Source organism: Capsicum annuum, chromosome 10 (genome assembly GCF_002878395.1).
Source record: "Capsicum annuum cultivar UCD-10X-F1 chromosome 10, UCD10Xv1.1, whole genome shotgun sequence".
Classification (NCBI taxonomy): domain Eukaryota; kingdom Viridiplantae; phylum Streptophyta; class Magnoliopsida; order Solanales; family Solanaceae; genus Capsicum; species Capsicum annuum.
In genome coordinates, this window is record NC_061120.1 from 99,600,407 (window position 1) to 99,622,519 (window position 22,113).

Genomic DNA, 22,113 nt, shown 5'->3' on the forward strand with positions numbered 1-22,113 from the left:
AATAACTCCTTCTCATATACAGATAAGACCATATGTTTAGGTGCAAGACCCTTACTCAGAAAAGCTATAGGATGGTCATTTTGAAGCAACACTGCACCAATACCATAACCACTAGCATCTGTCTCAACTACAAAAAGAAGAGAATAATCTGGTAAGGCTAAAACAGGAGATGAAACCAAGGCAACCTTAAGAGCATGAAAGGCTTGAGTAGCAATATCTGTCCATTGAAAGTTGTCCTTTTTCAACAGCTCAGTCAGTGGTCTGCTTATGTGACCATAACCTTTTATGAATTTCCTGTATTAACCAGCTAGGCCAAGGAACCCTCTCAACTGCTTAAGAGTAGTGGGAATAGGCCATTGTTGCACTGCACTAATTTTCCTAGGATCAGTAGAAACACCAGCTTCAGAAATGAAATGTCCAAGATACTCAACCTTGGAAACACCAAAAACACATTTGGATCTCTTTGCAAGAAGCTTGTTATGAACCATAACATCAAATACCTGTTGTAAATGCTCCACGTGATCTTGTACACCTCTACTATATACAAGAATATCATCAAAAAAGACTAAAACAAACATCCTTAAAAAAGGTAAGAACAGATGATTCATGAGTCCTTGAAAGGTTAAGGGAGTATTGGTTAAGCCAAAAGGCATGACCAAATATTCATAATGACCCATGTGAGTTTTGAAAGCTATTTTGTGAACATCTGAAGCAACCATCCTGATCTGGTGATAACCAGACCTAAGATCAATTTTTGAAAAAATGACTGCGCCTGCTAACTCATCCAACAAATCATCAATAATGGGGATGGGAAACTTGTCCTTCACAGTCTTCTGATTTAACTCTCTGTAGTCTACACACAATCTCCAACTTCCATCTTTTTTTCCAACCAAGACCACAGGTGAAGCAAATGGACTATTGTTGTATTGAATGATACCTTGCTGCAGCATGTCTTGGATCAGTTTTTCAATAATCTCCTTTTTTAACAACCTTGGAGCCTGGTTGCAGCGGGAGACTATGATCAAATGGACCTCTAGAAGGTGGTAGGGAAGTTGGTTCCGCAAATAATTCATGATAGTGATCAAGTAAAGTATCTAAAGGTTCTGATAGAACTGCATCCTTAGTCATCTGTAGAGCATATAACTGATCCTGTATCTAACCACCTACAGAGGCATTGACTAGGTGCAGCATGAACAATTGATATTTGTCATCATTCAACCTATTCACAGCTTTAGAACTGGTCATACTACATTTCTCAGAAACTCCTTTCAGCAGATGGAATTTCCCTTGGAAGTGAAAGGACATAGTTAACTCATTGAAATCCGTAGTCACTGGTCTCAGAGTTTTCATCCACAGAGCTCCCAAGACAATGCCATATTTTCCCATAGGAAAAGCTATCAGATCAGAAACAAAAGTAGTACCCTGAAGCATCTACTGGAACCCCTTTACTACACCTGTAGTGGCTTTTAATGAATTATTTCCCAGACTCACATAACTAACTTTGCTAGAATCCACTTGACATCCTAACTTCCTTGCAGATTCCACATCAATGAACTTATGTGTACTACTTCCATCTAATAAAATTTGTACTGGTCTGGTCTTGTGATAACCAACTACATGAATAGTTCGAGCACCTTCTATCCCACTTAGACCACATAATGAAATCACAGGGTTTCTGCAGATGATCTAATCACCTCATCAAAATTTGTGTCATACAACTTAACCACTGTTCCTGCAACTACTTTATCCTCATTACTCAAGTGTTCTTCTAATTCCAACACAAATATTTGTTTAGGTAATGCGCACTTATGGCCCTGTGTATATTTTTCATCACAAAAATAACACAAACCTTGAGCTATCCTCGCCTGCATTTTAGCTGGAGAAATGGTTCTTCTATTTCTGTTGACTACATTCGATGGAATAGGAGGTAGAGCTTGCCTGGTAGAATTAGAAGGGTTGTAAGCAGGTGGTTTAGAAGTTGTATCTCAAAATTAGTTTTCCTGGTTGCTCCTACAGGTCCAGATGTCAAACCCTGCCTTAAAGCTCTATTGTTAGCAGCCATTGTTGCCTCTGCTAACCTGGCCAACCTATAGGTCTTAGGTGATACAAGTATAGTCGTGATTGTGGACCAATACGTAAAGGCTCGAGCTCGGGTGGATGGCCAACCAACGAAAAAGCTTTGAAGTGTAGAGAACAAGTCTCCAACACTCCAAAGCCGTCCAATATGCACACTCCAAGGCCGCCCCTTTGTCTTGGTTCATTAAGGGCATTATAGTCCTTTTGTAATAAGTTATAACCTAGACTATAAATAGAAAATATTAGATCTTTTGTTCATAACTTTGATGATATATTTGAGAAATCTAGATAGAGTCTTGCAAGGTGGATTCCTTGTAAACAAGTGTGGAATCACTTGTGTTGGTAGCTAGTTTGAGACGTTGATTGCTTGGGAATCCCGTTCCCTTGAGGTCACGTAAGAGATAGGTTTATGTTGTGTGTAGTATTAAAGGTCCGAGAGTAGAATAAGCTCTTGGGTTGTTAATATTATACCATCAATTTGTCTATCTTTCTATCTTTGTCTTGTTGTAATCTTGTAATCGACTCTATGTTGTTATTGTGAAGCCGTGTATGTGTTGTTATTCTTCACATTGTTATTGTTCATTTTACTCTTCATAAATTGTTGTTAACATTAGTTTGGGTTGCTTTTTTGGTGCCAAAGACACCACTAATTCTTGTATTCTTGTTGTTATTAGCGAATCCGAGAGTGGTCTCCGTCTTGGTCCTCAGATCCTTAAGATTGTGGACTGATTTGGTGTATGTTTTTGTGTCTTCCTTGTCGTTCTTGTATCATTTGGTATCAGAGCATGGCATGATTTTGTTCCCACAAGATCAATCTTGGGCTAGCTTGGTTGAAAATACAAAAAAAAAAAGTAGTGTTCTTGAGTTTGGATCTTGGCCGAAAGTTTGTTGTGTTCTTGTTGTGTTTGGCTGAGACTTGAACATTAGATCTAGGAGTCATTTTGTTTGTCTTGGTGTTTCAAGCGTTAGTTTTCTGCATCACTAACACTCTTGAGTCAAGATCTAAATTTGAGCTTGCATTTGTTGTGAACTTGAAGCCTTAGCCGATTGTGTTGTCATCTTGGTGGACTTGGCCGTGATTTATTGGCCTTGTTGTTGTTGGAATTGGTTGTTAGGATTGTTGTGTTCTTGGTGATTGTTAAAGTTGTTCTTGATGTTCTTCATCCCTTTCAAGAGTTAAAATAAAGTGAATACTAGATCTATAAAGTTGAAAAGAAAAAGGTGAAAGCTTGTTAGTCTTGAAAGACTTTCCATTACCCATCAACTAGTCAATCACTTCTCAACAACTCTCCTTGTTTTAAGGGCCTTGTTTTAAGGGGGATGAAAAGTCTAGTTTTCCACTTTTGAATTTGACAACAGGATTTCAAGACTTGTTTCCCTCCTAAATCAATTCCCACCAATTCCAAATCACAAATTGTTCAAGACTTCCAATTTTAGAAAATAAAATGTGTTAAAACCGTGACCAATTACGTGGCTGCCACGTCATCATGTTTTACTGTTCACGCAACATAATTAAGCTCAAATTTTTTATTTCTTAGTTTCTAATCTTTGTCTCTTAGTTGCCTTTTGTTGATTCTATTACTAATTAACAAACTAGTAATTGTCTACTAGGTTGTAAGTTAGTTTTGGGTCCATTTATTTGTGTCTACGTTTCTTTGTGTGCTTTTATCTTTATGAAATTCGTTGTAGTTTCTTGATTCAAGTCCGTACGTATTTTCTTTGAGTTGTTTCAAAAAAGTATCTATTCCAACCTCGAGCCCCAATTGGTACCAAGCAATCTCCTTTGAGTATAAACGAGTTACCAACACTTGTGAGGCCAATTGAGAGACATTTCAAAGTGTGAGAGCTTGTGAGGATGTTTTCTTTTCTAACATTAACTAGTTTGTTATTTTTTGTGTTTTTGTTTTAGAATTTCTCTTGTTAGGTACTATGGCATTGGAAAAGGTGACCATGAATGATTTGATGGCTGCCATAATGGGTATGAAACATGACTTTAGTACTCGAATGGAGAGAATGGAAAGAATAATGGACCGAGTGGAAGGAAAAATGGAAGGGACGGAAAGCTCTCTTTGCAAGGAGTTAGATAACTTGATAGAGCATCCAAGCCTTCCTAATCAAGTTCCCGTGAGTGGACATGCTCCACATGAGCTACAAGGTAATCAAACTAACTCTTGCACTCTAGTGAATGAGGCTAGTAGCCAACTAAGTGTGAATGATAGTTTGTCTTTAAGTGAGCCAAATGTGCCTCCATTTGGTGATGATAATGTACAACTTGATTGTGGAAACACTAGTTGATCCATCTAGTGTTGAAGCCATTGTGGCAAGTGATAGTACATTGTCTTATGGAAGTCATGAAGACCAACTTGCGTGTGAAAATAGTGATGTTGAACATGTTGGCCGATTGACTGTGGATGACCCTCTAGTTGTTTTTGTTGTAGACCATGCTAGTATAGAGGAGATATATGATTGTACTAGTGGTAGTATTGGGAAAAGGAAATGCATCCTAAACCCGAGTCCATGGACACTCCACCCATTTGATCCCGGTGATCATTTGAAGCATGGTGATGAGGATGTCTTTTGGAATGGCTTGAATGTGCATGGAATGTATGGCCTTCCTATCTCGGCTTTCAGGCATATTTGTTGTTCCAGGAAGAGTATGTTTTTCACTTGATGAGCAACTCTTGATACTTGTTTCTTGTCACACTTATGTGGATACACTAGTTGACTCTTTCTTGGGAGGGTATTCGGTAAGAGGGATGTTTGGGGGTATGTGAAGTTTGAGCTACCTTGGCAAGATGCTATGTTTGATTACATTTTTTCTTTGTCTTGTTTCTTGCCACACTTTGATGGATAGACAAGTACTTCTTTTGGTGCTTAAAAGGGTATCCTATTCCCTAAGGTCCCACGGAATGTGTAGAATGTACACTCATAGTTTGATTAAAAAAAATTGTTGTTGATTGTGCTAACGTTAACCCTCATGTCATGAGGAATATGTGTTCTTTGGTCTCTTCTATTGTTTTGCAAGGTTTGGATTCGGGGTCGAATCCTTTTCAAGAAAAAGAGGATGATACAAGTACAATCGTGAGTGTGGACCAATACGTAAAGGCTCAAGCTCGGGTGGCTGGCCAACCAACGGAAAAAGCTTTGAAGTGTAGAGAACAAGTCTCCAACACTCCAAAGCCGTCCAATATGCACACTCCAAGGCCGCCCCTTTGTCTTGGTTCATTAAGGGCATTATAATCCTTTTGTAATAAGTTATAACCTAGACTATAAATAGAAAATATTAGGTCTTTTGTTCATAACTTTGATGATATATTTGAGAACTCTAGAGAGAGTCTTGCAAGGTGGATTCCTTGTAAACAAGTGTGGAATCACTTGTGTTGGTAGCTAGTTTGAGACGTTGATTGCTTGGGAATCCCGTTCCCTTGAGGTCACGTAAGAGATAGGTTTATGTTGTGTGTGGTATTAAAGGTCCAAGAGTGGAATAAGCTCTTGGGTTGCTAATATTATACCATCCATTTGTCTATCTTTCTATCTTTGTCTTGTTGTAATCTTGTAATCGATTCTATGTTGTTATTGTGAAGCCGTGTATGTGTTGTTATTCTTCACATTGTTATTGTTCATTTTACTCTTCATAAATTGTTGTTAACATTAGTTTGGGTTGCTGTTTTGGTGCCAAAGACACCACTAATTCTTGTATTCTTGTTGTTGGTAGCGAATCCGAGAGTGGTCTCCATCTTGGTCCTCGGATCCTTAAAATTGTGGACTGATTTGGTGTATGTTTTTGTGTCTTCCTTGTCGTTCTTGTATCATTAGGTAAAGTCTAAGGATCATGCATCATAATGGGATTAACCAGTTCCTCTTTTAGTCCACCCAAATAGCAATAGATTGCTTGATTAGTTGTAAGGTTTCATTGAGATGACAACCTATCAAAAACGAATTGAAATTCCTTGACAGAACCTATTTGTTTCAATTGTTTTAAAGCCAACATAGGATTAGCAAAATCATCCCCAAATGTTTCTGTTAATGCAGCCAAATACACATTCCAAGTAGGCATGACAGAATTATCCCTGCATTTCATATAGGACTAATGCCAAACCAAAGCTTCATCTTCTCAATGCATAGTTACCAATATCACCCTCTGAATCAGGGGAGTTTCATCCACACTGAAATACTGCTCTATACGATATAGCCAAGTGCGCAAATCAATTCCATTAAAACAAGGAAACACCAAATTATGACCACGATTATACTGATTTTGGAATGGATTTGGTCCTAAAATCTCGGTACCAGCCTGTGAACTAGGTTCCTTACCAGTAGAAGTCGAGGTATTATTCGGAGCAGGTGAATGCACTTGGAGTCCGTCTAGCGTTGATTTCAACATTTGCACCAACTCAGTTTTCCTGCGATCCATATCCTCACGTAATTCACGGTGTCTTTGCTCAACCAGAGACCTCAAATCCAATTACTGAGCAGCTAAGTCCTCGAACTGCTCTTGCAGCTTAGTAGTTGGTAGGGGTGGTTGTGTTTCTATAGTTTTGCGGAGAGGCATGGCATAACCTGTCGCTGATACCAATTGATACCAAATTGAGGTATCAAGGACTAAGAGTGAGGCAAAAGGGAAATACAGTTATGAAGAAGAAGAGGGAAATAGGAGAAGAGAAGAAGAATTAGGGAAGAGAACAGAGAGATTAGAGTTTTCACCTTCCAAACTGAGAATGCTAGTACAATTGAGCTACTTATACTACTGAAATGTAAATGGCATGCTAAACATGTGAATGAATTGAAATGTGCACCAAACTGAGGTGTAACTACTTTTCCCGCCAACTAACTGTAATTTGAATTTGTCTATGTGGCAGCTGAGTCATCAGTACTAGTATTTCGTGTATCATTGTTTAAGCTGTTGGAACTCAATTGCACTTTAGTTCTGCTTACCATCCATAGAGTGATGGACAGTGCCTTGAGAATTACTTAGAGGTACATGGTGGCTAATAGGCCACATCAGTGAAAGCAGTGGTTACTAGTTACAGAGTGGTAGTATAATACTTTCACATTGGGTAGTAATGTATACCACTTGAGGCTTTGTATGGTTACACCCCTCAACAACTATCTCTTGGTCCACTCTTGGAGAACATAGTTCAAGCTACTGAAGATATGGTGATGCAGAGGCAACAATTTCTACAATTACTCAAGGACAATTTCACCAAGGCACAAGCAAGAATGAAGTACTATGTTGATAAATGGAGGACAAATAGGGAATTTGCAGCTAGTGATATGATATAATTGAAACTACAACCATACAGACAAACCTCTTTAGCTCTGAGAATAAATATCAAACTTAGCTCCAAATATTATGGGCCTTATGCAATTACTGCTAGAATTGGTTTTGTTACCTACATGATGCACCTTAGCACTAAGGTGCATAGTGTTTCATATGTCCCTCCTCAAGAAGAAAGTAGGTGATTGCGTAGTGGTTTAATCTAGATTTCCTTCTACTGGTTCAGATGGCCAATTCTTAGTTTAACCAGTGGCTATTCTACAAAGGCAAATAGTGAAGAAGAAGAAGAATACAGTTGTTGTCCAAGTGTTGGTACTATGGTCTAACCTTCTACCTAAAGATGCGATTTGGGAAGATTATCAGTTTCTGCGTGCTAAGTTCCCTAATTTCGATCCTAATCCTTCAGGTGAAGGATTCCTTCAAGGGGAGGGGTATGTTATGATCCCAAAAATAAGGAATAATTATGTGTAGTTAGCGGGGCTCGAAGTGAGGCAGGAGTTTTATTTGAATTGGACGGCTTGCGAATGGACGGCTAGGATTAGAAATTATTAAAAAGAAAGCGATGATCGTGATAGAGCCACGTGGCATGGTAGTTACAAATACCCATCAGAGGAGAGAGAAACGGCTACCAAAAAATTATTACTCATTTTTCTCACCTCTTTCACTGGTTCTCTCTCCTTCTCTCTCTCTCCCAAATTTCTTCTAATTCTCTCCTCATCTAACTCTGCAGGTTCTCGTGGGTTCAACGGCACTTTTTCTATCCATTTTCAGTTTTAGTTTTCTTTTTCGTTGTATTTGAGATCCATTTGTCTATTTTTCGATTAATGAGAAGAAATCAAAAATCCCCAAAATTGTTGTTGAGTTGATTTAATTTTCATAATTTGATTTTAGATCTTAGTCGAGACCATAACACCACATTGGAGAATATGTATTGGGTAAAATAGAGGTATAAATAGGGCTCAGTGTATGACAATAGTTAATATTCATCCCATAATATTTTATCTCTTGCCTTTATTTCTTCTATGGAATCAGAGTGGTTGTGAGAAAAATTCGGTGAAGAGAACACGGTGAGAGGGTCATTGTGACTCAGTTTCAATGACTTTCTAGGGTTGTTCCGCATCGCCTTCTAGGGTCATTTGTAGCTGGTTAGGAGGTGAGTTATGCAGGTATGACATATCCTTCAGAAGTAACATCACATTTGGTAACTATTAGGAGGATTGCCCAAGACCATATAAGGAGACCAAATTCCCACCCCACAAATGGTAAGGGACTCCAAGTAATCAAACATGTCTTTCGGGTTTGATGTTTTTGGTTCCAGAAACACAAAAACAGAAAATTCAAATCTTATGATTACCACAAAGACCCTCAATGGGAAGTTCAAACTATTTAACGTGGACTTTCTTAATTGAGTTCTGGTGCAAGGGCCAAGATGTTCATGATACTTAACTAGCTACCGAGGGAGATGAAAAGACTAGAACAAATTGATAGAGGGTTGATGTTCAATTATGTAGCCCCTTGGGGAGGTCTTTGATTTCATCTTGATGCCTTTGTTTCGTCTATTCCAAATATGTTATTCAATTTGGGAAAAGGTTTGCACTTTATACACTAATTACTTATCTCGTTTTTATGATGTGATTTATCAGATGACTAACATTCCAGCCATGTTATTCAATTTGGGATAAGGTTTGCACTATACACACTTGACATAACTCATTTTTATGATGTGATTTACCGATGACTAACTTAAAGATGCAAGAATTGGATATCTTCTTATTTGGGATAGGGACATACAATCATGGAGAAATTTGAGAAGTTGATACCATTCACTACTAGTGCTGAAAAACATAGAAGCAACGACAATAAAATTTTCTTGGTTCTTAGACTTGCTAGACTTCTTAATTACATTGATTCAGTGTGTGACAAGATTTTGGCTAGTCCTACTGTTCCTATAGCCTACTGTTCCTATAGTGGATGAACTATTCTCTGGTTTACTTCTCCTTATTCCGCTAGCCGGTCATACAGTAGTCCCATCACCCATTGCTAACTCTTAAACTGCATGTCGTATATCCCTAGCCATATTGCCACCACTCTTGACTTATTATCACTATGCATCCAGCATCAGACCCAGATAATTCATGTTCTACACTAGACCCTACATCTACTGTGAACTTATCTCCTCCTAGTACACCGATTGCACTTTGAAAAGGTACACGATCTACTCGTAATACTAACCGAATTACACATTTTAAAGTTATGATCAACTCTATTAGAATATGAGTAGGGACATGAATAGTTTATAGAATCCTACTTGGAAAAGGATTGTAATGTAGTGTCCTACTTGGAAAAGGATTGGAATATAGTCTCTATAAATAGGGTGTCAATGTAATAATGTAGATACAACAAAATTCAACTATATTTTTCTCTTTTATTTCTCACTTAGTATCAGAGCCTCTACAAGTAGAGAATTAAAGATCTTCCGCTGCAGACGAGTGACTATTACCCGTAAATGTCGTCCGTCCGCCCAATGATCATGTTAGCCAAAGTTGGGGCACCGTGCTTCTTTCCTGTGGCTTCTCATGTCTAATTTGTATAGCACCATGCATTTCCCCGGACTACTTTCTCATATTTAATTTGTGTAGTATCATGCATCTTCCCGGACTACTTTCTCATATCTGAGTTGTGTGGCATCGTGCGTCTTTCCATTGACTACTCAGACTTGATTTGCATAGGGTCGTGCCATCATTCCAACCCTACCAATATAATTTCTCTTTTTCAAAAGGGTCGTGCCATCATTTCGACTCTACCCACATAATTTCTCTTTTTCAATAGGGCCGTACCATCATTCCAACCCACTTTTCAGCCGTCAAATATAATAATACGGCGCGTGAGCATGATCTCGAGATGACCCATATATTTTATACCAGTTTTCAAAAAATTTCTCGGGACAGGTCGACTTTTCGACAGCGTTTACTACTTTTTCGACCACCTTTTCATTTTTTTTTCTTTTCAACTAAGGTCGCCCAGACGTCATGAGAAGTCCTTACCAATTTTCTTGCAGATATCTTCACCAAGTCCCTCACTGATCCTAGTATTAATTACATCTATAACAAGCTCGATACATGCGACGTGTATGCACCAGCTTGAGGGTGAGTATTAGAATATGAGTAGGAACATGAATAGTTATACATAGGGTGTCAATGTAATGTAGTGTCCTACTTGGAAAATGATTAGAATGTAGCGTCTATAAATAGGGTGTCAATGTAATAATGTGGACACAATAACTCAATAATATTCTTCTCTTTTATTTCTCACAACCACATTATATTTTTGTATCATCTTTGTCCTCTATCTCTATTCCTAAGCCTACAGGTGAAGCACTCTCTCATCCAGGATGACAACAAGCTATGATTGACAAGATGTCTACTTTACATGAAAGTGGTGCATGAGGAGTTTGTCCCTCTTTCGGACATATTGTTATAAGACTTGTGAAGTTAAACAACTAGATTGCAGATACTTTCACCAGGTACCTCAATATCTTAGTATTAGTTACAATTGTTGCAAGCTCGGTACATATGATTTATATGTACCAGTTTGAGGAGTGTTAGTTATATGTATTAGGTAATGTGCAAAGTTTAGATATAATAAATAGGACTCAATGTAAGGCAATAATTAACACACATCTCAATAATATTTTATCTCATGCCTTTATTTCCATGTCATATTAAACTGCCTCAATAAAAGCAAATAGCTGTCAATATTATTAAGAAACGGCCAAGTTCCTACAAAAGGGAAAAGGGTTTAAAAGCTAAATCCGCCTTTATATACAAGTGAGACTGATATCTAACAAAAGGAAGCATCCAAGGATCTAAGTGGGCATCAGCAGTTATCAATTTAAAGTTGAATTACCTATGTAGCTTCAAAATACCTATGAAACATTAAAGGATGAACAGACCTATCTGATGTATGTAAATTATAGAAGGAACCCCCTCGTCTCCATACATGCAAGGAAGTCGTGCAAGTTCCAAGGCCGAAACCTACAAACAAATGCTAATATCAAATTCAATAGCCTGCTGCCTTAACTTCAACAGCAAGTGGTTAAGTTGAGAAAAAACAAAAGTTAGAGAACCTCTTCAAGAAATTCTGGCAATCCGTCATATATCTGCCTCAGTTCGTCCAGCTAGACAAACAAGATTACACTCATAATGTCATAAAGTAAATGAAGATGACAAAACCAATGCAGAGAAGATATTAAACCCACAAGTTACTGCAGTTGTATATCCTACCTCATCACAGAAACCCTCTTTTATTATGGTCTCATAACCCTTCTCTTTACTTCTATCAACATCAATGATGCCAATTACCTGCACATTACAGGCACACACACATGAAAAAACTCTTGCTGGTGTACTAATGGCTATGTTGCTCGGACTCGTCAAAAATTTCAATGGGCGTGTGTCGGATTCGCCAAAATTAGTGTATTTTTGAAGAATCCGACACGGGTACGGCATCAAAAATAAAGAGTCCGCGAAACTTAGACTAATGGTACTATTATACCCACAAGAAATTCGACATATCTTTATGACAGAAACGAGGACTATGGGTGAAAATCTAAGCTCATTTTGGCTTGATCATAATTCAAGCTCCAAATAAAATGTCACTAAATTGAAGAAGTTTCCAGAATACGAGTAGTCAGATTTCCTTACCTAAAACCAGAAAATAAATGCATTCTTGGGAAGGGATAGAGGTCAAAGTTGTGGAAAGTTTTTTGAAGAAAATCAATGCTCATTTGGCTTTTTGGCGTCTCTATAGAATCAAGCTGATAATTATGGATGATAAGGCAAAAGATTTTCTTCATAGATTTTAAACTTCCACTTATGAAGCTGTTCCTATTCAATAAAGTCCCAGTGTGGGAGCCTTACATATTGTAACTAGTATTATACCGATAACAATACTAACCAATTCACAGACATAGGCTAGATCGACTGAAATGAAAAATCCAGCCTGCATAAAGAGAAAGCGGAGTATGTAGATAAGGATGGTTGTAAATATCGAAATTACAGTGGAACATAATAATTGTGGTGAAGTTTGATACCCGTTCAATAATATCCAAGTTCAAATACTTCAATTCTTCTAGCAGAGATCCGGAAATGCCAACTTCAAATATTTTGCGTATGTGCAGGAGAGCACAAACAGTCTGCATGAAATTGAATTCTAAAATCAGGGTAAAGCACACCAATGGGGACTAATAAGAAAGCAATAATATAGATTTAGAAGCAAAATGTTTTTTTTTTCAAAAGGGTACACCGAAAACGGGAATGGCGCTCCTATCTCATTTCATGTGCTAATTTGAGGTTAAAGGCTAACTTTAATCGTATAAAGTACATCTAAAATAACCGATGATAAAACACTTAGTCAGACTATTATGCTCAAATTCAGGTAAATGACAAAGTGTAGCAAACATGCAATACTACTTTTCTTGTCTAAACAAAAAAGAAATATGGAACTTTTTTAGGTTAACCTCCAAAGAGGAGTAGACATTGCACAGCCATGACCCAGCATACACCTATGTTTGTTCCTAAATGTTGTGCTACTTTTGCTCAAATGGCATGTAACTATAAACTTCAAATACTTTAAAGTAAAAAATCTTGATGGATGAGAAGCTAGAGGAAAGAAGCACACAAAATAATAAGAGGTAAAGTTTAATTGGCAGCATGTTCAATCAAACGGGTGATTTTCTCTCTGACTACAGATCCACATTGAATGGGTCAATAAAGTATAACGGAAGGAATGGACATATCTACCTTCAGAAAAGCTGCCCAGTCTGCACTTGTAGATATAGAACTTGGACAGTTGAATTTCTGCAGAATCAAGGAAAGGAGGAAAACAATAAGAAACAAGAAGAAAAAAGGATGAAAGCTGATAATGATACAATGCTTTCAAACTCATTACGAAGAGAATAGAACTTGCATGAAACAGACAATCAGTTTATATTCAGGCTTGAGGCATGTACAGAAAACCCATCTTATAGATATTTTATGTACACACAAATTTAAGAAATAGATTGTGGTTTAGTTTGATTTAATTTTATACATTTGGACTAAGAAAATAGTTCAAAATTTGAACAAATTGTAGAAGGCGGTTAATGGTTTCGTGCAGTTATGAATTCCATCCTCTTACTTATTCCGAAAGATTGTTTCTTTGAGTGATACTACAAGCAAACACAATGACAAAACTTGAAAAATACGTATATGGAAGAGAAAAAGACAATGGAAATATGAACCTTGAGAATGCGGGGAATATCTTTTACAGACTTCAGTGTTTCACGTAAAGAGGCAGAAATTTCTTCAGCAGACAAGAAGAATGATATCTTCAAAAGTCAGGGGGGAAAAATCATTTTTCATGTGTTTTATGAATATAAAATCAATTACACAGGAAGTCACAACGTTTCAGGTTTCAGGTTTTGAGAATACTCCCACAAAAAAATATAACTCATGTATTCAGATACTGAATTGATGCAAAAAAGCCTTTTCAGCTGCAGTATGAAAATGATCAAAGCTTCCATGACAAAAAATTTGGTAAGGATACAGTATCAAGACGTCGATTCAGGTTATCAAGATCCAATATAGGCCTCAGAAACCAGTTCCTGATGAAAGATGAACTATTAGATCAGAAGGCATCACGTTCACTTTATCATTGCAAAAAACACATCAAACTGTTTCAAACAAAACTAACCGCAAGAGACGTCTACCCATTGGAGTTACACACTGAGAAAAGTAAACAAAATATTAGTCCAATGTTTTTCTGCAGTTGCTTAAGAACCATTAAAAGAAAATGGCTACAGATTTAAAACTGCCATCCTCCTCAAACCTTATTCATCATCCCAAATACAGAGAACCTGCATAAAATTTTTGATTAGTCAAAACTTCCATGGTTGACTAAACATAGAGAGTGTGATGCGTCATTGACCCTTCTTTTGCTCTGCCTATCCCCATATGGCTAGGATGCTTATCTATTTGGAATATTTGTAATGCTTCATGAGCAGCTGAATCAACTTTGAGAAATTTGTCACTTAAAGTGATAGTTAAGGCCCACATCATTGCGCAAATTTTATCCCCGATACAAAACAAAGATATATGAATGAGGAGAGAAATGATTAAAAAAGGGTTAAGCCATTCCCGGAAAAACTTATAGCTTAGAAGATACAGAGAAATTTCACAGATGCAGTCAATTGCAATTGATGCGCTCCCACATTCATTTAGTTCTAGGGTGTCTATGATCCGCTCATTTTCTAGCACAGCTAACAGGCCACCACTTGCACGAACTTGAACATCACTGCTGACGTCCATCATAGAACTTAGCTGCAATTTCGGAAAGAGCCAAATCTTTAGACTAATATTTGTTGAGACAGAAATGTTGCCTCCTAAGAGAACAAACAACAAGAATAAAGTAAGCAATTGAACAATCATTCACTGTTTGCTAGCATATTTTATGCATAGCTAACTATTTTTGTAAACGTGTACGCCTAACTAAAGTAAAAGATATGCAACAGAAAAAACATACCCTAAACACTAGCAAACCTGAATAACCTGTATATCAAGCTTGAGTTTCCAACCACAAGATCGATTAACTAAATAGAGGTGATTTGCAGTTAAAGAGGACGAGAAAATGCTACTGAAGCAAAACTAAAACAAGGATATCAGCTAAGTGGAAGTAAAGCATGTTTGTCAACATTGTATATTAATGGTTTTGTACTTGAAAAGAACAATTAAGATAATACTGGAAAGGAACGAGTTTCTATAGCAATAATCTAAGACGACGAATATTGGTGAAGTCTACTTGTGATGGGCATACAAATTTGCCAAGAGAAACCTCATGGAATTTTAGGTTTGTCTCACATGGCTAGAATCCAAATGAAGACAAGTGTTAGTTTTGATTCAACGCTGCAGTTCCTGATATTCTTTTTCCAATATATCAGTTTGCAAATATAATTTACTATTTCTAGTTAATGATTAGTAACATCTGTATAAATGATATTCCTATAGCATACTAGAAATAAACTTTATTTTTTGAGAAATCATTCAAGAGAATAGAAAGATAGATGAAGAGAAGTTCTATTAGAGTGTTATGTGATAGAAGGATGCCTACTAAAGTGAAAGTTAAGGTCTATAGAACAGCTCTTAGACAACCAATATTTTATGGTAGTAAATGATGGGTTGCTAAGTCCAACATATCCACAAGATGAGTGATGCAAAGATGGAACGCTAAGATAGATGTGCGACCATAGCAGATTAGATAAGATTAAAAATGAACTACATTAACCAAAAGGTGCAAGTAGCACACATTGAGGATAAAATGTGAGAAGGACGTCTGAGATGGTTTGGACATGTTCCGCATACCGACGCACCCGTCAAATAGGTGCGAAACTATGATAAGTGAAGGTGTTCAAAGGAGACAGGGTAGACCTAAAATTCCATGGAAGGAACAACAACAACATACCCAATATATTCCCACCAAGTGAGATCTGGGGAGGGTAAGTGTGCGCAGTCCATACCACTACCCCAGATGCGAGATAGAGAGGTTGTTTCCGGTAGACCCCTGGCTCAAAATAAAACAATCTAGACAAGGAATAGTAAAAGAACAAGATATAATAGAAATCAACATATCCAATAATACCATAAACAAGATACACCGAGTAATACAATAAAAGATATAACATCCTAAACTCATACTAACCTTCTACCCTATCCGTCTCCTCCACAACTTCCTATCTAGGGTCATGTCCTTGGTAAGCTGTAGTTGCTCCATGTCATGTCTAATCACCTCCCTCCAATATTTCTTGGTCTACCTCTACCTCGCTTGAAACCATCATTTGCCAACCTCTCGCACCTCTGCACTAGGGCATCCATGCCCCTCCTCGTCATATGACCGAACCATCTCGACCTCGCTTTCCACATCTTGACTTCCACCAAAGCCACACCTACCTTATCTTGAATAACCTCATTTCTAATTCTATCTTTCCTAGTACACCCACACATCCACCGAAGCATTCTCATCTCTGCCACCTTCATCTTCTGTATGTGGGCCTTCTTAGTAGGCCAACACTCCGCCCCATACAATAAAGCCAGTCTAACCACCACTCTATAGAACTTGTTTTTAAATTTAGGCGGTACCTTTTTGTCACATAGGATTCCAATTCGATGAGTGACATCTTCTTCAATCTCTCCATTCTCCTGAATCATAGATCCAGAATACTTGAAACTATCTCTCTTATTGATAGAATGAGTATCAAGCTTCACAACCAAATCGGACTCATGAGACACCTCGCTAAATTTACACTCCAAATATTCCGTCTTGAACCTACTCAACCTAAACCCTTTAGACATAAGGGTTTGCCTCCACAAACCTCCAATTTAGCATTAACTCCACAACGTATCTCATCAATCAAGACCACATCATCCGCGAAAAGCAAACGGTAAGGCACCTCACTTTGAATTTGTCGTGTCAAAACATTTATCACCAAAGCAAAAAGAAATGGACTAAGCGTCGATCCTTGGCTTAACCCCATCAAGACGGGAAACTGCTCCAAGTCCCCTCCCCCAGTCCTAACCCGAGTCTTGGCTCCATCGTACATATCCTTAATCGCCCTAACATACACCATAGGTACGTCTCTAGCCTCCAAACACCTCTGAAGAACCTCCCTGGGAACTCTATCATAGCCCTTCTCTAAATGGATAAATACCATGTGCAAATCCTTCCTTCTTTTCTTATACTGCTCCACCAGTCTCCTAACGAGATGGATTGCTTCAGTGGTCAAGCGCGCTGGCATAGACCTGCATATGCTTGGCAATGTGACTTACTAAAGATAGGGAACAATGGAAAAAAGATATCAAATAGGTGATTGCTACTAGTTGAGAATAGGTTTTAGACTTGGTAGATAACTTCTAACATTATTATTATTATTATTTAACTTATTTTTCACCTTTATTTTATTTAGTATGAAAATGGTGCAAATGAGCTTGAATGAAAGTGGAGATTCATATAGCCAACCCCAACTTGTTTAGGACTGAGTTGTTGTATTTTATTGCATTAACAATCAGAAAGAAAATCTCATTGCACATGAATGCAAGTGTTGGAAACATTAAGTATTTAAGCATCCACAGTTGGCAGAGATAAAAGTATGTCATAAGATAAGATTGTTGTATGGACTTCTGGACTAAAAATTGAGTATGTCACCTGTTTTTCACAGATCCACATCCACAACGCAGTTCAAATCATAATATTTTCAAACTGTACAATTCCCTCGCTATGGAGCCAATAACTCCAGATTATATTATGAAGTTCTACCAGATCAGCAAAAACTACTTGGAAGTAAATTTGGTAATATTATCTTGATGAGAACAGATGATGAAGTTGGGAGCATCCGTGTACCAAGGTTCTTACACGACTGTAAATCAACAATTTGAAAAAAGGGAAATATGTAAGACTTGACAGGTGATTCTAGCAATCCTAATAATCAACAGAACTTTCTCACGATTCACGGAACCCATGTCATATAATCCATGTATCAATGGTGACCAATACAACTGTATTGTCACAGGAGAGATGATTTCCTACAGTTTTTATCAGATAGCAGAAAACTAAAACATATGCTGAAGAGTGAAGATCAAGATGCTTTATGATAAGTATTCTCCAAGGGATAATAATTCTTCGCTTGTCTTCAATGTTATTTTGTTTTAGCTAAGAACTAACTTAAAAGAAAGTTGTAATTGGTAAAAGATGACACGGCTGTGGAAAACCATATGACCATCCTGCTTATATCCAAGTCATGTTTCCTTTGAGAGCTGCCTTCTCCTTTTATTTCTCATTCTGAGGCATGTATCCGTTGGAAGGAGAAATTTTCGGCGATGACAACCAAGACAGCATTTCCAAACATTGCAGATCAAGTCAACAACAACTAAAGAAGGTAGAGTTTACTATGTTTTCCCATTCTTTCTTGCTGTTAATCGTTCAAGTACATACCGTACTTCCACAAATGCTCTTGTCATATATGGATCTGAAAGTACCATTGTGAATGTGTCACTATGCACCTTTCTTTATAAGTGTAATGAGTTACTACGCATCTTAGCACTCCCTTTCCATTGAAAGTCTCAATCAAATTTTGTCCCCGCTTGACTAAAACATAGACTGGAGAAGCCAAATCCCATGATTGTTCACTTGAAGAACCAAATATATATATATATATATATATATATGTATATATATATGTATGTATGTGTGTGTGTGTGTGCGCGCGTGCGCGCATCTGTGTTCTTAAATACTACTCTCAGTAGTAATTGTTACAGATTGTACATGAGATATTTTTGTCTCAGGAAGTTCTCAAACCAAGGTGGTAACCATAAGACACCATATTTGGCAGAAACAACAAAATAGCACCTATCGTAACCACACCTTGTGTCAACAAGAAGAAACACGTATTCAGAGAATATAAAGATGCATACTGAATTAAGGCAGTAACCGTTTGACTCACAAAAGTAGCTCTCTCTTTTATGTTCAAACCATCATCCATCCCTGTGACTTGAAGGTACATCAATCTGTGATCCATAAACAGCTTTCATAGTAAAATTATTCAAAAGGAAACACTGAGAAACAGGTCAATCCATCAAATCACAAAGCTAACCTATAAGTTGATGAAGCAAATTAGGAAAAAACAAATAATATGTGCATTGATTCCCTCTACCATGGTATTAATCTACCTATAGAACTCTATATGAAAGAGAAAAGACTTCAATTCGAAGGCTGCACCTCCTTTAAGAAAAATATAGAAATCCTACACTCCCCAATTATCCCCTACCAGATATGTTCTGAGATACTTTATTGTCCAAGGAACTACTGAAAGGAGCATTGAGATAGTTTGTCACGTAGTACTTCTGTCAGCCAGGTACAAACATTTTTAATGGCATCCTAATCTCATATGATTTACCAGATAGCTACTGCTTTTGATGCAGCAAGGACTTTCCTTGCCAGAACTATATCCAACTTGGACAAGTAAACACAAAAAGACTTGGAAATAAAGCAAATGAAATTAGCTGCAATATTCTTCGACTGTTTCATACCTGTGCCATGCTTGCTCATGGCTGAAAAGTGAACTTTTCACAAGCTTTATAGAGGGAGCGTCGCTTGTACCATCTGTGTCACATTAGATAGTAGATAATGCTTCCACAAGTAGAAAGATCATGCCAATAATAAACTGAACACATACCACTTCTCTGTAAGGCTGCCAAAAATGATTCCTCACTTTTAGTACTGGTATAGATTGTTCCAGGTTTAGCCTGATATTTAACTGAAAACGAATCCAACTTTCAGCAAACGTCGCATGAAATGCATAAGACAAGAAGTCAAGCAAGCTTTAGAACAGTTTCTTTTGAATATTTTATGTGGGTGATTTAATGTTTCCTCAAGAATGTAAAACAAGATTTCATACCCATATCAACCAAGGAAAAATCTTGACTTCCATCTTCCCAGATTTCCAGCACATGGAGTTGGCGTGTACTTGCATCATAATAGGAAACTCCAATCCTTGAAGAATAATTTAATTGATAGTCAATTACTAATCCGGCATTAGACTCTATTGCTAGCATCTCTTTTTTGTTTGCCCATCCAACAGGCCTTTTTTTCTACAATCAAGTTCAAGAGAGATTTCCCTTTCCTAATATTGATTGTTTTTCCCTTTTGTTTTTAATCAAATATCAATCATACAATTCAAATTATCCGATTGCAACTTGTTTTTAAAGATATATATATATATATATATATATACATATATAACAAATGAAGATGGTATATCATCATTGACATTGTTCCTCTCTTCATTCAAGAAGGTCCCAAAGTAATTGCCGACATTCTAATAGTCTCGTAAACATCACCAATCACCTGTGTCCGTGCATAACACATGCCATATAGACCTGCATTATAAGCCACAATGACAAAAGTTATATACATCAGGTCACTTGTAATTACATATCAGTTAGATTAAATGTAGGAAAGAGAATCGGAGTTTTTCAAGAACTGAAGTAGCAAATGTTGTTCCTATGAGTATAGCAAGCACCGATATTTGTGCTCCAAAACATAAAAAGCATAACTCTTGTGAACATCAAGAAAACCATTACCATAGATTCAAAGACTTGCAAATGAATAGACATAGAAGACAATGAGCTTCAACTCTCCAAAGTGAGTGGTAAGGAAAAAATTACATCATATCCATTAATATTATCATCTAAAATCAATTAAGTAGAAACTTCTCAGTTATCAATCAAACATGCAATGGAAGTAAGCGTATCATAAGAATTTTTTTTTTGTTTTTTTTTCTAACCGTGATATCTGGGCCAACTTGCACGCACCTCGACTAACTCCACGAGATACCTGCCACTCCCCACCATCAACAGGTGTGGTAACTCTATCCATCAAGGCTAGGACAGATGGGAAGAGGAGATTTGACACTGGGACATCATGGTTCTCAACCATTTCATTGACCACTACTCACTAGGCCACACCTTAGGTGCTTATCATTGAAATTTTCAAATGCTTTGGTTTATTTAGCCTGTAAATTGGACGATCCACGGTGATGAAATTGCACACAAATTAAATGAACATATATCCTTATAAGAAAGCCTCAATTGTCAATTCAAACAACATTTGATTATCTAACTCAATCCAGTTCTTGATAAACAGAGACAATAACAATCGTTAGATATTAGGACCAATCCAATAACCCTTCCTCTGGCAGATTTCGTATCTACTTGTTGAACAGATGCTCACTTACATAATGCAATCTAATTTCAGTACACTAAACAGCTAGTTGACGGCTAATTTTAGTTGATTTATTCAAGTACCTTATCTACAACAACAGACACAAACACAAAACTCAAACCTCGGATCACAAATTTGTCTTCAAAATATATTAAATTATATCTTATATTGATGACGAAGAGCAAAATGTCTTACATTCCTCTTTCTACTAAGCAATTTTCACAATGAAATAGGTCATGAACTCCAGACAAACATATACTTACCATGGACGACTCCTCCTCTTCTGCAAATTCAGGCATAGATGATCTTATCTGTGATTGCTGGTTACAATCTTCTCACATGACAGTTCAATTATTTGATCCAATTTTCAGCAACACATAGAAACAAGTTACGTCAAAGAAAAATTTGCTGTAGAAATGCATCGAAAATGGAAAAAGATTTAACTGTAGTAGATGATTGTTTGGTACCTCGATCATGTGCAAAGGACGCCTCCATTTGTTTAACCAGGAAAGCGAGTAAAATGCAGGAGCGAAATTTAACTTGGAAGGAAGAAACGGAGGGCAAATGGTAGTGACTACTGGTGAGGGAGAGGAAATGGCGGTAAGAATAAATTGGAGTTTGTGAAAGTTAAATGTGGTGATTTGTGACTATCATGGACTTGGGATTTGAATTTATTTTAGAGCGGTATAAATGGGAATATTTGTGACTATCATGGAGATTTGAATTTTATTTTACTTATATATAGTATTATAAGAGGCAGGTGAGGAGCTTCCGGTGCCGACCAATTCTCATTTCTAATTAATTATTATATATTATTTAAATATTTAAAAAAAATAAAATAGACATAAAATGATAAATTAATTCTTGATATTTTAAATTAACTTTCAATTTTATATGATGTCTCCTTAAACTTTTTTCACAAGTATTTTTTTATAGCAATTTGTTGTATCACT

At 37.1% G+C, this 22,113-nt stretch overlaps 1 protein-coding gene across 24 annotated transcripts in view; it reads right to left on the minus strand.

Annotated features, from left to right (window-relative positions):
* LOC107845531 (DNA mismatch repair protein MSH5) overlaps positions 1-21,877 on the minus strand; it is a 78,501-nt gene extending 56,624 nt beyond the window's left edge. For 16 of the 24 annotated variants that reach the window (XR_007045819.1, XR_001666879.2, XR_007045814.1 and 13 more), the window contains exons 1-18: positions 21,628-21,877; positions 21,424-21,491; positions 20,285-20,316; positions 19,836-19,930; positions 19,614-19,694; positions 19,468-19,540; positions 18,882-18,945; positions 14,321-14,712; positions 14,222-14,249; positions 14,087-14,118; positions 13,940-13,997; positions 13,635-13,721; positions 13,156-13,212; positions 12,447-12,548; positions 12,311-12,355; positions 11,638-11,715; positions 11,481-11,531; positions 11,307-11,388 (exon numbers count right to left, since the gene is read on the minus strand). Coding sequence is in view for 14 of the 24 variants with exons in the window: in XM_047398076.1 (XP_047254032.1) it covers positions 11,307-11,388; positions 11,481-11,531; positions 11,638-11,715; positions 12,311-12,355; positions 12,447-12,548; positions 13,156-13,212; positions 13,635-13,721; positions 13,940-13,997; positions 14,087-14,118; positions 14,222-14,249; positions 14,321-14,712; positions 18,882-18,945; positions 19,468-19,540; positions 19,614-19,694; positions 19,836-19,930; positions 20,285-20,316; positions 21,424-21,491; positions 21,628-21,655 (1,453 nt within the window). In the remaining 10 variants the exon portion in view is untranslated. Of the gene's footprint in view, positions 1-11,306; positions 11,389-11,480; positions 11,532-11,637; positions 11,716-12,310; positions 12,356-12,446; positions 12,549-13,155; positions 13,213-13,634; positions 13,722-13,939; positions 13,998-14,086; positions 14,119-14,221; positions 14,250-14,320; positions 14,713-18,852; positions 18,946-19,467; positions 19,541-19,613; positions 19,695-19,835; positions 19,931-20,284; positions 20,317-21,423; positions 21,492-21,627 lie in introns of those variants that run through there. The other 8 variants (XR_007045821.1, XM_016689900.2, XM_016689899.2 and 5 more) reach the window with 4 other exon arrangements.
* Between the last annotated feature and the right edge of the window lie 236 nt (positions 21,878-22,113).